At 49.3% G+C, this 13702-nt stretch overlaps 1 protein-coding gene across 1 annotated transcript; it reads right to left on the reverse strand.

Annotated features, from left to right (window-relative positions):
- Positions 1–2126: 2126 nt before the first annotated feature.
- Positions 2127–13263, reverse strand: LOC144148430 (uncharacterized). Its single transcript, XM_077679963.1, has 5 exons — positions 11903–13263; positions 11503–11821; positions 11068–11343; positions 10767–10941; positions 2127–2152 (listed from the first exon to the last, which is right to left on the reverse strand). Exons 1-5 carry the CDS (start codon positions 13261–13263, stop codon positions 2127–2129), a joined length of 2157 nt encoding a protein of 718 aa, XP_077536089.1.
- Between the last annotated feature and the right edge of the window lie 439 nt (positions 13264–13702).

Below are 13702 nucleotides of genomic sequence, written 5' to 3' on the forward strand. Positions count from 1 at the left end.
AGGTGAATGCCGAAAATGGTAAGGAGGCTTCCTGGCCTGTACTTCATACTTCAGTAGGCGCACTCGATATAATCAGCTTACGCCGTGACGTTTGTAAAAGCCACCATTTTCAATCGTGATTTAAAACTGAAACCGGCGCGGACTGTGACGCTGTGGTGGTGACTTGATATTGAACGTGTTTATGTCTAGCTGAAAACGTTTGGAAAAGCGGCCCGCCGAACTCCATCATTTTTAATAAATAACCATCCCATGAGCTGCGTTTTACTTCAAACTAGGGAAGTGTCGGTCAAATAGAAGCTAGTCTTTCGTGCAATATCACCATCGTTATAATCGTTGGATTACACATTCTTTTGTAAACAGCACAACATGTACAAAGTGGCCATTCATGTTTATTATTTAATTTTGCTTTCTTAGCCTGAGGTCGCCCGTTCTCCTTTATATCCCCCCGATTCCAGTGCCAGAAAAGCTACAAATCCGCTGTAAACACACTCTGAAGGTGTTGCTTGAACCGGACGACGCCCGCTTTGGCGCCCGTCACGGGAGGAGAAAATGTCCCCATTGTTTTCAGGGAACGTGCACGAACGTCGTACCGTGCACACCGAGCACCGCCTTACTTCACCGCCCTTTAAGGAAAGCGATTAAAAGGACGGGGATATACGCACACAAAGTAGACTCGCACTGAAAACTTGTACTTAACACACAACCCCATTCCAATGTCATTATCTCGTTTACATTGTCGTAGTTAAATTTCTCTTTGTTGTCTTTCGCGTTCATGATATTTTTATATTTTCGTCATGTCTGAATACCCTCTATATTTTTTTCTTTCGGCGAGTCCTCGGAATTTTTTTTTTGGAGATGGCGTATGTGGATGACGTGGCTTTTCCGTAGTTGTTTTTTCTGAGGTGGCAATTCACAGTATTCTTATAAATTGTGTAACAAATATTTTATAATGATTCTGGCCAAATATGGTGCGGATTGCCGATTTCATTTCGGGTATAATAAAGCGCACAGTTTAAGGTGAGAGCAGCGCTAACGTCCGCTTTACAACGTCTAGTCTCTTTCTTCGGAATTCACGCTAAGTACTGAGCTGAATAAGTGCAGATGTAGGGGGCTTCTTTTGCAGCTAGAAATAAAAGGCCTGGTGGGTTTCACCGAGCTTAAGCTACTATGACTATTAGGAGAACCGTAATGGAGCAATTTTGACTGTCTGGGAGTCAGTTACATGGCGAAAATACCGGCACACGAGAACTCCGTGTTTTTGTGCGTTCAGCAGAAAAAACGCCTGCTGTGTCTGGGATAGAAACAGCATCTCTGGGCTCAGTAGCACAATCCCTCTGAACCACCGCGTGGCTGGTAACCGCATATCTTTTCTACCGTGTTCTACGTGTGTTCAACTGTTTGGTATTTGATTTGACTTTGATACGATTTATTTCTGGGTGTGACTTAGTCTCTATTATCGCATGTATTTGTCTTCCGTTTATATGTTTGAGTATCACTTGATGAATTTTTCAAGGCTTTCTTTTGCTCTGTTTTGCTCAGTATTTCGTTCTATTGCGAAGTTGACGGGTTCCTACTAGGACAATGAAATAAATGACTGTTTCGACCTTTGCAAGCATCGGTACGGCACTGCTCAACGTGGTTCACTTCACTTCACTAAATACTTCACTAGACACTCGAAAAAACTCTCATTTGTGGCGTTGCTTTTGGTGACATGAAATGCTCCGCCGGATGAATAAACATGCCGTTCTCCAGGGGTTGTCTGAATGACATGAAATACTCCGCTAAATGCCAGAAAAAGGACAGCACAAAATACCCGCAAACTGTACCAGAAAACTCCCATCCAGCGGAGTAACTAGCCCTAAAAGTACTACGCTAAGTACCTGAAAAATTTCCCTCTCTTAGGAGATTTTACAAAATACTCTCTTTTAGGGAAGTACGTAAAACTCGGAGGGCGCGAGAGGACAAGCCATTTACACCCTGTCCGGAGTATTTCTGTTTAAAGTGTACTGTAAGGCATACTGTACCCAGCCACAAGCCTGTCCAGACACCCTAGCGAAGGGACGTAGCCGCAGCGAGTCATTCCCCGTAGTGGGTATGTCCCCATCGCCGAGATAGATTTGTCACCTTCATGGCGCACCGTACCCCTTGGCCCCTGCGAAGAAGACGCAGAATACTTCGCTCATGTCACACACCCACGTGTGCCTCATCTGTTCTTTTTAGCGCAACTGTTGCAACGGCTCTGGTATTTCTGCTTTGCCTTCACAGCTGAGAATCAAACCTCCTTAGAATATGTATAATTTGCAGACAACGTTCATGTTTTTTGTTGTTCTTACTGTCTCTTTGGATTCGATTGTGTGTGTTTTCCTTCCAGGAAGAAATAAATTAAAAGTAATGCTCCTCTCCACCACAAAGCGCGCTTCCCGTCGGAAACACAATTGGTGTGAGACAAAACACTCTCACTGCTACCGCAGCCACCCTGTTCGTTATGCTCAGCACCGGTAATGTTTACCGTAGAGTTTGATACTACTATATACTAGAGGGAAAACTCACGCCGCTGGCTAGGGCAGCCGCGCTTTGGCGAGCGTTGCGTCATGTACCGGGCAGGCACGTTACACCCTTGCTTAGCATGGCTCATGAACGTGCTGAAAAGTGTCCTCTTGCTGCAAAAGAGCAGAAATAGTACTGTAAAAATTATTCCAGTTTGTGCTGTTATTATAAAACTGAAAATCAAAAATATTTAGCTGTCAGTGAATGTTTAGAAGCTTATTACATGCTGAACAAGAAAAAAAATGTTGCCTTTTGTTGATTCTGGAAAAACAAGAAAAAGGAGTGATGGGGCCAGCCAAGCCTACTAGACGAGAAACATCACTAGCTGATATGGCGGCGGGCACGAGGGCCCTTAATCGCACCGCCAGATTTCCGCCCAGTATATGTTAGTATTAACCTCTATTCTACTGTATCAGGCAGGGTACACTGCTTTTCTGTTGAGCCACCAGTTGTCGCAGATTTACATTGAGGTGTTTCTTTCAGCCCGCGAAATAGCGTTGCTCTGTAAAACAGTTCGGAATGGTATATTTCATGTTTGAAATCCGGAACTCCCTCGTGTCTATATTTCCAAGCAGATACGTTTACTCGTCTGCATTTAGCTGTCCTTACGGAAAAGCACCAGCTTCTCTGACTTTGTCTGCTTTTTGCTGAAAGTTAATTCGTACAAACACCTGCCGTAGTACGTCTATGTATTATCAGAAAAACAAATGTGGGTGATGCCACTTTCATAGGAATCGGTAAAACACGAAAGTGAAACGGCCCTTCAAAAGAACATTTAAATGTTTATTGTGCCTCCATATGAATTTGCACATCGCTATTTATATTACGTCGGTATGGCGCCGTTAGATGTATCAACGTTAGACACTGGATTGCACGCGCCGGAAAATTGAGCAAATCCAACTGAAACCATATCCCCTTGAAAACTATGCGATCAAATGGAACCGAAACCAAAACTGAAAGCAGTAGGCGGCGAAGGGCGCCTCAATTCACTCGGGTCTCGCGTACACGAAGACGCTGGCATCCAGGTGCCAACTGTAGGCGCTCTTTACCGTCATTTTGAACTACCTAGCTTCGCCTCTCCTAGACGGCAGCCACATCATAATGCAGAAGGTAGGAGAAAGATATCAGGCGGGTTCGTAGACCTACTTGGCTCGAATTCGTAGCGCTGTTGGCAGAGCGCTGTGTACCTCCCGTCGCGGCAGAGAATTCGTGGCTCGAACCCGGGCGCAGCCACGCCAATGTAACTTTTTCTGGCGATGTCGTTTCCTGTACCGATAGTGCACCTGTGAGATGTTGGTGTACCCGGGCACAAAACAGGTTAGTCTTGAAAAGTGTGGGCAATACGTACCGCATTGCATGCGCCATCATGTTAACAATGCGTGATCATCAGAAAGGTGGTTGATTACGCGATGTAATCACACTCATTAAAGTCCACAACCATAAATTGACAACGATAACAAGACCACACGGAAAATGATGATGTCAAACAGTTACTCAAAGAACGTAAAGAAAGCTACGCATTAACTTCCCGTTTCATTAAATGTTAAACGAAGTTAAAAATTCACACTACACCGTAATTCATTGAAATGCACATTCAACGAGAGCATTTTGCTACCGCAGGCAAATTTTATTTTATTGCGCTCTTAAAACTCCTGCATTTTAAAAAGAAACAGAACTAAAAAATAATAAATAAATCGACAAACGTCATTGTATAAACCGTAACTAATGTTTGTATTTTCGTCACATATTCTGTAAGCAATGTCGGCAGCTTTATAATGTACATACATAGCATTTTTTACAGCTATTTAGAAAACTGAATTCCTCAACAAAAGGTACACGAGAACTGCGCCAAAGACACCAACAATTTCTTAAGTTGGCGTAATGCTTCTGCGCAGGAGTATAGTCCCTAGAAAGATTTCTAGGGACCATAGCTGGAGTGTACGCTAAATGCCGCGCCCCTTCGTGTCCGATGCCTCTGGGCAGTACAAAAACAGGCGACCATAAAGTAAACACCATTGATAATACCGACTCTAGTGAAAAAGCTGCCCGACTGCCGGTGCATCTAACCGTGATAAACCAGAGCGCAGCCATGATGCCACCCTTACAGCGTCGCCCACTGTCTTTTTGTCTATTAAACTTGGCGACAATAGCGGCTGTTTACCTAGCAACCAACGAACTCTATCATGGCGGTCTCCATTGCAGCGAATTCTCCGCAACTTATAAGGTTAGTGCATACTTTTTTGTACGCTCGGAGGTAGCTTTTGCGGATGCGTCAGTGGAGTTTCGCCGTCGCTTCGCAGTTGAGCCGACGTGGTTTTTCGAGCCCCTCCGCTTCGGAGGAATTTCCCTTCGATGGCCCGTTGTACGCACGGACCGTCGACCAGGATTTGGATGTCGCCCGGCTTTCGCTCTAGAGGTGTGGGCAGTCAAGGGCCAGCTCCCGCTCCTCAGTGCCCGTCTGTAAGATGCACTCGATTCCAGCAAACTCCGATTTGGTCGGAAACGCCGCAGACTTCACTCCTCGCCACAGCAAGCACGCCTTTACTTTTCGCCGGTCCCCTCGAGGCTTCTGGCCTCCCAGACGCAGCATGACGCCCGCCAGCAGTGTTGTATGTGCTACGGAATCGATCACAGTGGAGCTATTCTTGTCTTCTCATTCCTGACCTATCTAATCTTTACTTTTCTCCATCCTATCCTATTTAACCCACTAGTCTCGCCCCCGGACTGGGTTAAATGCAGGTGAGCTCCCATGAGAGCTCAATAATATCCCCAGTACATTTCTTTTCCTTCTTCCTTTAAACGCACATCACTTCCGCCTGATTGCTTTCTTTCCCGTGATTTTTTCTATCCCGTATTTATTCGCCCGTGTTCGCGCATGCGTTGTTTCTGGATATCTTCTTTTGTGTGTTGTAAAAAAATTACGTTGATGTCCAGTGCTAGTCCTGTGTAGTCTCTTCTTTTTTGTCCTGTCGGTACCGCGCTATTTTAACATGTGTCACTCCCTTCCCCCACAGGTGCTTCAGCTGATTGTCTGTTCGCGCACCGTTGGATGCTGTTTAAAACCGCTTGCATTTCTAGCGAATAAAAGTTTGAACAGGGCAGTGCTACTAAGAAATGCGTGTGCAAGCTTTATACCCTGTCGCGTTGCTTTGCGTGGAATCGTTGTTCCTTTCGCATGGTTCCCATACCTGCAAGGGCGCCCGTGGCGGAAAAAAGAAGCTTCTGTGTCGCGCCAAAAAGTCCAATTCAGTGGACGCATGTCGAGATAGACGTATGCATGTATAATGCTTCGATTTAAAGGAGCTTGGAAGTATTGCCACTGTGACTGTTTAAAACCACTTTAAAATAAGTGCTGAATTATTCTGAGCCATGTACCATATATATAGTATGCAGGGTTCTTTTAAGATTACCCCCCTTCTCTTTTCAGTGTGCTTCCTGAGAAAAGGAAACGTCTAGGCGCTGCATGCAGAAATAACGCACGTTTTTGAGAGTGGTTTTGAAACTAACATCGGAACTAACAAACAGCGGCGGAACGAAGCAAGTGTCAATGTTGTATATAATATCAATGTGGAGTAGACAGTACTGCTCCGAATTTCGTTCTTTTGGTAACAATACAAGTAGCAAAAGAAGAACTCTTGTTTTGCATTTTGTTCTTCTAAATTAAGAAATCTAGGAAATGTTATTGCACATTTGCTGAACAAATACCCTATTTTCTGATAATGTGAATGCTCGTCCACGAGGCGCCTGCAAAACGTGTGTCAACATTTTTGTCTCCAATTGAAATGGTCTCAGCTAGTGGCCCTTCGATCAGATCAGATTCATAAACAATAAAATACCCAAGTCTAACATTAGTACTATGCTATATACATCACAAAACTCATGATTTTTCCTATTTCTTGGTAAGCTTAGAAGATTGGGCATTTGTTGCATGTTTGGGGGCACCACACAAGCCATATGATCACTGTTGCTGGGGTTTTTTTAAATCACAATTCATCTATTTGATAGCAACTTTGAAAATCCCAACTAAAGCAAATCAGGAACTAAAAGGGCATCATGCAAAACATCCATGGCGGTTCTGGGCTGGTGGTAACTGTAGCTTTAGTACTCCCAAACAAAAAGGAAGTAGTGCAAGTGTATATTTAGTTACTTTGTAGGGCTCTTTACATTTAAAATTCTATTTCCCATTTCCAATAATAAAGAAAGAGCGAAATAACGGAGGGAACTAACTTGCTCTAGCAAAAGTATGGCAGGTTTAAATCTAATAAATAGACGTGGCTAAAAGGCAGAAATCATTTTGAAGAAAAAACAGTTCGAAGATAAAAAGACATGCGCTGGAGAAGAGAAGAAGAACGAAATAAACTAATACAAAAAGAGGCAACATTAATACGCAGACAATGAACAAAACAACTGCAGTTCCAAGAGTCAGTTACGCACAGATTCTTGCCGCAAAGGAGCAGCTACACTTCAAGATGCACTGGTGTGCACAGCAAGTCAGCCATATTTATTGGGGCTATATATAAACCATATTTAAATCAGTTATTGGGGCACTATTCCTAAAGGAATTCGTACAATGTCGCCAAGATGGAAGCAGAACTAGTGGTTGAGAGTTAGGGAACGCCGAGGCTTTTTCTAATATTGTAAATCTTTCCGTCTGAGGTTTGACGTCAGTAATTATATATAGCTGAAAACCGCTGTAATTTGTATAAAAAGCCCCCCCCCCCCTCCAACCCAAAACATTTTAACGAAACTGGTAATTTATGAAGGTCTGAAAACCGTACTTAAATCTTGGCCTATTTTGTTTTAAAATATTCCCAGGATGCACAGAGCAGAATATAATGCCCAAGAATAGAGGGCTCCCTTCGCAGCGCTGGTGAAGTTGCATTGAAGCCTTAAGTCTCAATGGGTCCCCCCAAAGCTGGAATGCGTTGTAGGATGAAGTCTGGAGCCACTGACGTGAGCGAAACACAAAGGAATGGGAACGACGGCGACATAGCGCCGACACTTGCAGGTAACATAAGGAGAGAAAGGCAGCCAAAGCCACTGTTAAAGCGCGGAAATGCTTCCTCGGAGTTGGTTGGAGGGTTGTATCATGGTTGGCAACGGTAACGAGTGGCGTGCTGGAAACGCCCCATTGGGGAAGTCTCAGCAATGCGTGCGAACCGGACAAAGCCTACAGTTCTTGAGGCTGCGGTACAAAACACAATGGCATCCTTAAAGATATCGACCAATGAATTTTCAATATGTTACATAGTATAAATTCATTAGCATCATTATCATTACCATCTGCCTGGTTTCCTGTACTGCGTCCAGAGAGATTCCAGCTCTGGTAGGCTTAGATGAAACAAAAAAATTGTGTTATCCCTTTTTCGTAACGGTATATCTCACGTAGGTTGTTTATGGCAGTAGAGGTTTAAAATCCATTATCTGAATTTCTAACCATTTAGAGGGAATGCTAAGACTGTGGCGGCGAAGATCGGCGGTGAAACAGTGGCATATTCAGCACAGAGGGGAAATGAGCAAACGTGAAGGCGATAGGCGCAGGGGGGCCATGTAACCGCACGTCCCTTGTATTCATCGTATTTCAGAAAGGGGTGCAAATAAACAGCGTGGTTGCTGATAGCGGGACTTTCTGATGACTACAACGTCAGTCGATTAGGAAGCGTATCGCCCTAATCTTCTTTGAATTTGGTGGTTAAAATTCATTGAGGTAAGTCTCGTGCTCATAGCTGCGCTCCCCGCTGGAGCACATAATTGACGTGAGACCAAGAGACTACCGCTGCTACTCGAGGTAACCTTATTCGCTTTCTGCTGCAGCGAGACTTGTTAAAAGTTACAGCCGTTCCACTCTACGTGAAAACTGTTGGAAATGCAGAGCACTGATTCGCCATAATGGGCTGTAGCGCCGTTATCCGCTCACTGCTACCACCCGACGCATTTCAAATTTCCCGCCTTCGCAGTGCTCGCGCGCCCCCTGCCTGAAACTGCGCCAGCAGGAGTTCTGTTCTTTTTGTGCTTGTTTTCCCTCCCGCATCGCCGCCCGACGTTCACGAATGGCTGCGGCTTCTCGCTGGCGAAGTTCGGCGTCGGCGGCTCGCTTGCGGCGCTTGCGCTCAGCATGCGCAGCACGCCGCCGCGCCGCCTTCTCTTCCCGCGTAGACATTGTCGATGAAGTCGATGGTGAAACGTGCCGTGAACCCCCTGCCGCGGCTATGACGCAACGTGGAGCGGCTATGATGCAACGTGGCGCGGCTATGACGCAACACAATCCAACACAATCCACTTTAATCCAATCCAATCCAAATCCAAGCCAATCCAATCGAATCCAATGCCCCTCGCGAGAGAGTGTTATAGCGCCGAAATCGCCACCACGCGAACGCGTGATGCTGACGTCACGATCACGCCACAGATATTAGCGACCGCAGCGCGCGCGAACGACATATGTGGTTTAAGCGCGAACCGACCGCAGCGAGAGAGCGCGATGCGAGCGCCCCACCTGTTCTTGCGCGCGAACCTAAAGCGGCGAGAGAGGGTGTTGCGCACGTCCCCACCTGTTGTGCGCCCGAACCGAACGCGGCGAGAGAGGGCGTTGCGAGCGGAGAGAAGGCGAGGAGGACGCGGGGGAGAGGGCGCACCTCTGGCCGACGGTTGAATGAGTCAAGGATATAAGGCACGTTCGTAACCTTCCGTTCTGTGTCGGCTTTGTGGCTCAGTTGGTAGAGTATCGTGCACCTTGCGTTCCGCCCGCAGAGTCGTAGGATCGAAACCTGGCGCCGGCAAGTATTTATATAGTGTAGGGGGAGCGATGCGGACGCGGAATACGGACGCCAACGCGGGTGACATCGTGATTTACTGAATTGCTCTGCATTTAAAATGAGGCAGGGGCTGCTGCATTAATTTTCGGTCACCAGGAATCGGAGCACACGAATGATATATTATATTGAACTCAATGAAATGGCATTGCTCCATCAACTAGTCACGGGTCCTAACTTTCATGTCTTGTTACGGACTGTTTCTCGTGTTGCAATTTCCTAAGCGTATACGTCTGCGCAAGGGAGAGAGAGAGAGAGAGAAGCAACTTTATTGTAGTCGCCTGCAGAGCGACACCACCATTAAATGGCGCCGCGACGCGGGCCCCTACGTCTTCTCAGCGGGTGGTCTTTACTTGACTACGGCGCGTGCTACTCCCGCGTTCGGTCGCCCTTGGGGCAACGTCCCGGCGGTTTCGCTCGGCCTTTGTCTTTCAAGAGCCGCCGAGACCTGCTGGACGGCCCAGGTTTGGATTTCTTGGTCGTAGCACTTCGCCGCAGCCGCGAGCCGCGGCGGAATCGTTGTACTTGTCGACGCTTCGTCGGGGAACTTGGTGCAGTCCCATAGGATGTGCGTCAGGGTGGCCCTCTCCCGCTGGCACACGCGGCACACATCACTCACATACACTTGCGGGTACACATACTTCATCAACACTGGGGTGGGTAAGGACCCAGTCTGCAGTTGTCTGAGCAGCACCGCCTCCGCTCGGCTCAGCCCCGGGTGCGGGGGTGGAAGAGTCCTTCGAGCCAAGCGGTAGAAGTGTGTAAGTTCGTTGAACGTCGTCAAACGGTCCTTGGCGCTACACCACAGTGGACGGTCGGTTGCAGCGGCGCGGTTGGTTAGCGCTCGCGCCACTGCGTGTGCCGTCTCGTTGTGGTTGTCGTGCTTGTCCGACGCATCGTTGCCCGCGTGCGCCGGGAACCACTTGATTTTTACACACCTGTTCTCGCGTTCGAGGTCGGCCGAGCACAGAACGCGCACAGCCTCACCGCACACTTTGCCCTTGGCATAATTCCGCACTGCACTCCTCGAATCACATAACACTGTCTGACACCCGGGGTCGGCAATGGCCAGGGCAATGGCCACCTCCTCCGCCTGGCACGCCTCTCGGACCCGAACGCTCGCCGCCGCCCTCGTCGCGCCGGACGACGCCTCGATGACGGTAGCCACGAATGCCTCGCTCTCTCCCTGGTATTCGGCCGCGTCCACGAACCTTGCGTGCTCGTCCTTGGCGTACAAGTCGATGAGGGCCTTGGCCCTCGCCGCTCTTCTCTCCTTGTTATACTCCGGATTCATGTTCCTCGGGATGAGGTCTACCCGAATCCGACGCCGGGTCTCGTCCGGGACACGAGCGTCGCTGCTCGCCTTCCTCGCCGCAGGCGTGAAGGCCAAGTCTTGCAGTATGCGCCTACCGGTCTCGGTCGTAGACAGCCGCTCCAGCTGGGCGGACCGTTGCGCCTCAACAATTTCCTCGAGGGTATTGTGTACCCCCAGGCTCAGGAGCTTGTCGCTGCTTGTGCATTCAAACAGCCCGAGCGCCGCCTTGTACGCTCGGCGTATCAGGGCGTTGATCTTATTCTTTTCGCACTGCATCCAATTGTGGAAGGCTGCAACGTAGGCGACGTGGCTGATTACGAAGGAGTGCACAAGCCGAATCAAGCTCTCCTCCTTCATCCCGGCGTTGCGGTTGGCGACCCGTCTGATGAGACGCACTGCGTTGGTGATCTTGGCTGTAAGGCGGGCAACGGTCTCGCCGTTGCCGCGACGCTTGTCAATAATCATGCCGAGCACCCGTATCTTGTCGACCTCCGGGATCACGTGGCCGCTACTCGTCACGATCTTTATCGCCTCGTAGTCCCTAGGTTCGCTCTTGTTTCGCCTGACGTATTTCGGTGGTAATACCAGCAGCTCCGACTTGCTCGGCGAGCAGATCAAGCTGGATCCGTTTAGCTGGTCTTCGATAGTGTCGACGGCCTCTTGCAGCGTGCTCTCGATGTGACCATCGCTGCCTCCCGTAACCCACAGAGTGATATCATCGGCGTAGATGGTGTTCCGGACCCCCTCAACTCGAGAGAGCCGCTCGGCCACCCCGATCATAACGAGGTTGAATAACAACGGCGAGATGACCGAGCCCTGGGGGGTCCCGACACTGCCGAGCCTCTTCTCTTGGAGTCGCAGATCGCCGGCGCAGAGCTCGGTAGTCCGACCTGTCAGAAAGTCCTTGATGTAGTTATAGGTTCTTGCGCCCATGTTGAGTCTGGACACCTGGGCTAGGATCGCAGAGTGCTTCACTTTGTCGAAGGCGCTCTGCAGGTCCAGCCCCAGGATGGCCTTGGTGTCTTTCGTTAGGTTGTCGTCAATGATCTCATTCTTCAACTGAATCATCGCGTCTTGGGTGCCAAGGCGACGCCGAAACCCGATGATCGTGGCGGGGTACAGTCCCGACTCCTCCAAGTAGTCCTGCCACCTACACATGAGGACGTGTTCCAACAGTTTGCCCACGCACGACGTCAGCGAGATGGGCCGGAGGTTGTCCGTGTTCGGTGGCTTGCCCGGCTTGGGGATGAGGATAGTCTTGGCAGCCTTCCACTGCTGGGGAAGTGACCCCGCCCTCCAGCACTTGTTGTAGTAACCGGTGAGGTTCTTGATGGCCGCATCGCTGAGGTTCTTGAGCGCTCTGTTCGATATGTGATCCGGGCCGGCCGCCGACTTGCTGTTCAGGTCATGCAGGGCCGCTCGCACCTCCTCGACGCTGATGTCGTGGTCGAGCTTCTCGTTGGCTTGACCTGCGTACTCGGGATGCCTCTCCGTGGGGGTGACCGGGAGGTACTTGCTGTCGATTTGTCTGATTACTTCTGGTTCCCCGTGTTCCTTGACTGCTCTGTGAATGATCTTTGCGAGGCGGTCGCGTTGATGGGATTTGGTTTTAGTCTCGTCGAGCAGATGCCGCATCAAGTTCCAGGTCTTGCCGCAATGCATCTGCCCGTCCGCAGCGCTACAGATTTCATTCCACTGTTGCGTGCATAGCACGCGACAGTGGGCTTCGATGGCGCGATTCAGCTCTGCTACCTTCTTTCTCAGTCGCCGATTCAACCGTTGTTTCTTCCACCTGTTTAAGATGGATTCTTTCGCTTCTATTAAGTGCGCCAGGCGGCTGTCTATCTTGTTGACCTGCGCGTCCGTTTCTATGATCTTGGTCGCTTCCGTGATCTTCTCCGCGATGAGGGCCGACCATTCTTCTATGTTCTCGATGTCCTCCTCCTCCGTGGATAACAGGCTACGGAAGGCATCCCAATCAGTAAATTTGTGCTTTCTGGTGTCCTCCGAGGCGTTGACCTTCTCCGGTATGATGACCTCCACGATGTAGTGGTCGCTGCCGAGCTCGGACCCCGTGTTGCGCCAGGTGATCTTGCCCTTCTCGTCATTCTTCACGAACGTGAGGTCGGGCGTCGTGTCCCTGGCCACGGAGTTTCCGATCCTCGTAGGATCCGTCGGGTCCGTGATGAGGGTGAAGCCCAGGTCTATTGTGTCTTGAAACAGATCTCGCCCCTTGGCCAATTGCTTGCTATATCCCCATGCCGGGTGCGCCGCGTTGAAGTCCCCGCAGGCGACGAGCCTGTGGGTCCCCGCCTTGGTGCTGGCTTTGTGCAGGAGTGTCTTGAACTTTTGTTTTCTGTGCGAAGGGCTACTGTAGACGTTAAGAAGAAAGGTGCTGTTCTTGTGTTTCTTGCCCGAAACGACCTCGATGAGAGTGTATTCTATTTTACTTTTGTGCAATTCGTGTTCGATGAAGGTGACTCCCTTGCGAACCAATGTACATACTCCTCTACCGCCGGTGACCTCCGGAGACTTGGTGTAAGCCCTGTAACCGGGGAGAGATACCGCGTCGGTGCGAGTCTCTTGTATCATGATTATATCAGGCTTGCGTGCTACTTGTGTAATGTGTTGCTGCAAGACTGCCCTCTTGCTAGCGAAACCGTTACAGTTCCAGTGCCAGGTCACCAGACCCTTCACTGCTGCTGTTGTTGCTGTTGATGGAGCGGCCATGATTGTTGCTGATTGTACTGCTGCGTTGTGATTTGCTGTATGGCGTTCGCTAGCTGCTGATATGTCTGCTCGATGTCGGCGAACTTGTCGAAAATCATTTTAGTGAAGGTTGTCTTAATATAGTCCTCGAGGCCGTTAAGGTGTTTTTCGATTCGATCGACCTTGTCTTCCAGGTTGTCCACCCTATCGTTGAGCTTGCACTCCTTCAGGTTCTCGATCGCTCGTCTCTTGGGCGCCGGTTCCTTCGCTGCGGATGTTGGTGGTACAGCACTGCTGTTGCTGGGTGTGGGTTCACATGGCA

The sequence above is a fragment of the Haemaphysalis longicornis genome, unplaced genomic scaffold (genome assembly GCF_048455015.1).
Source record: "Haemaphysalis longicornis isolate Haplotype H1 unplaced genomic scaffold, Haemaphysalis longicornis Haplotype H1 scaffold_8, whole genome shotgun sequence".
Lineage (NCBI taxonomy): Eukaryota > Metazoa > Arthropoda > Arachnida > Ixodida > Ixodidae > Haemaphysalis > Haemaphysalis longicornis.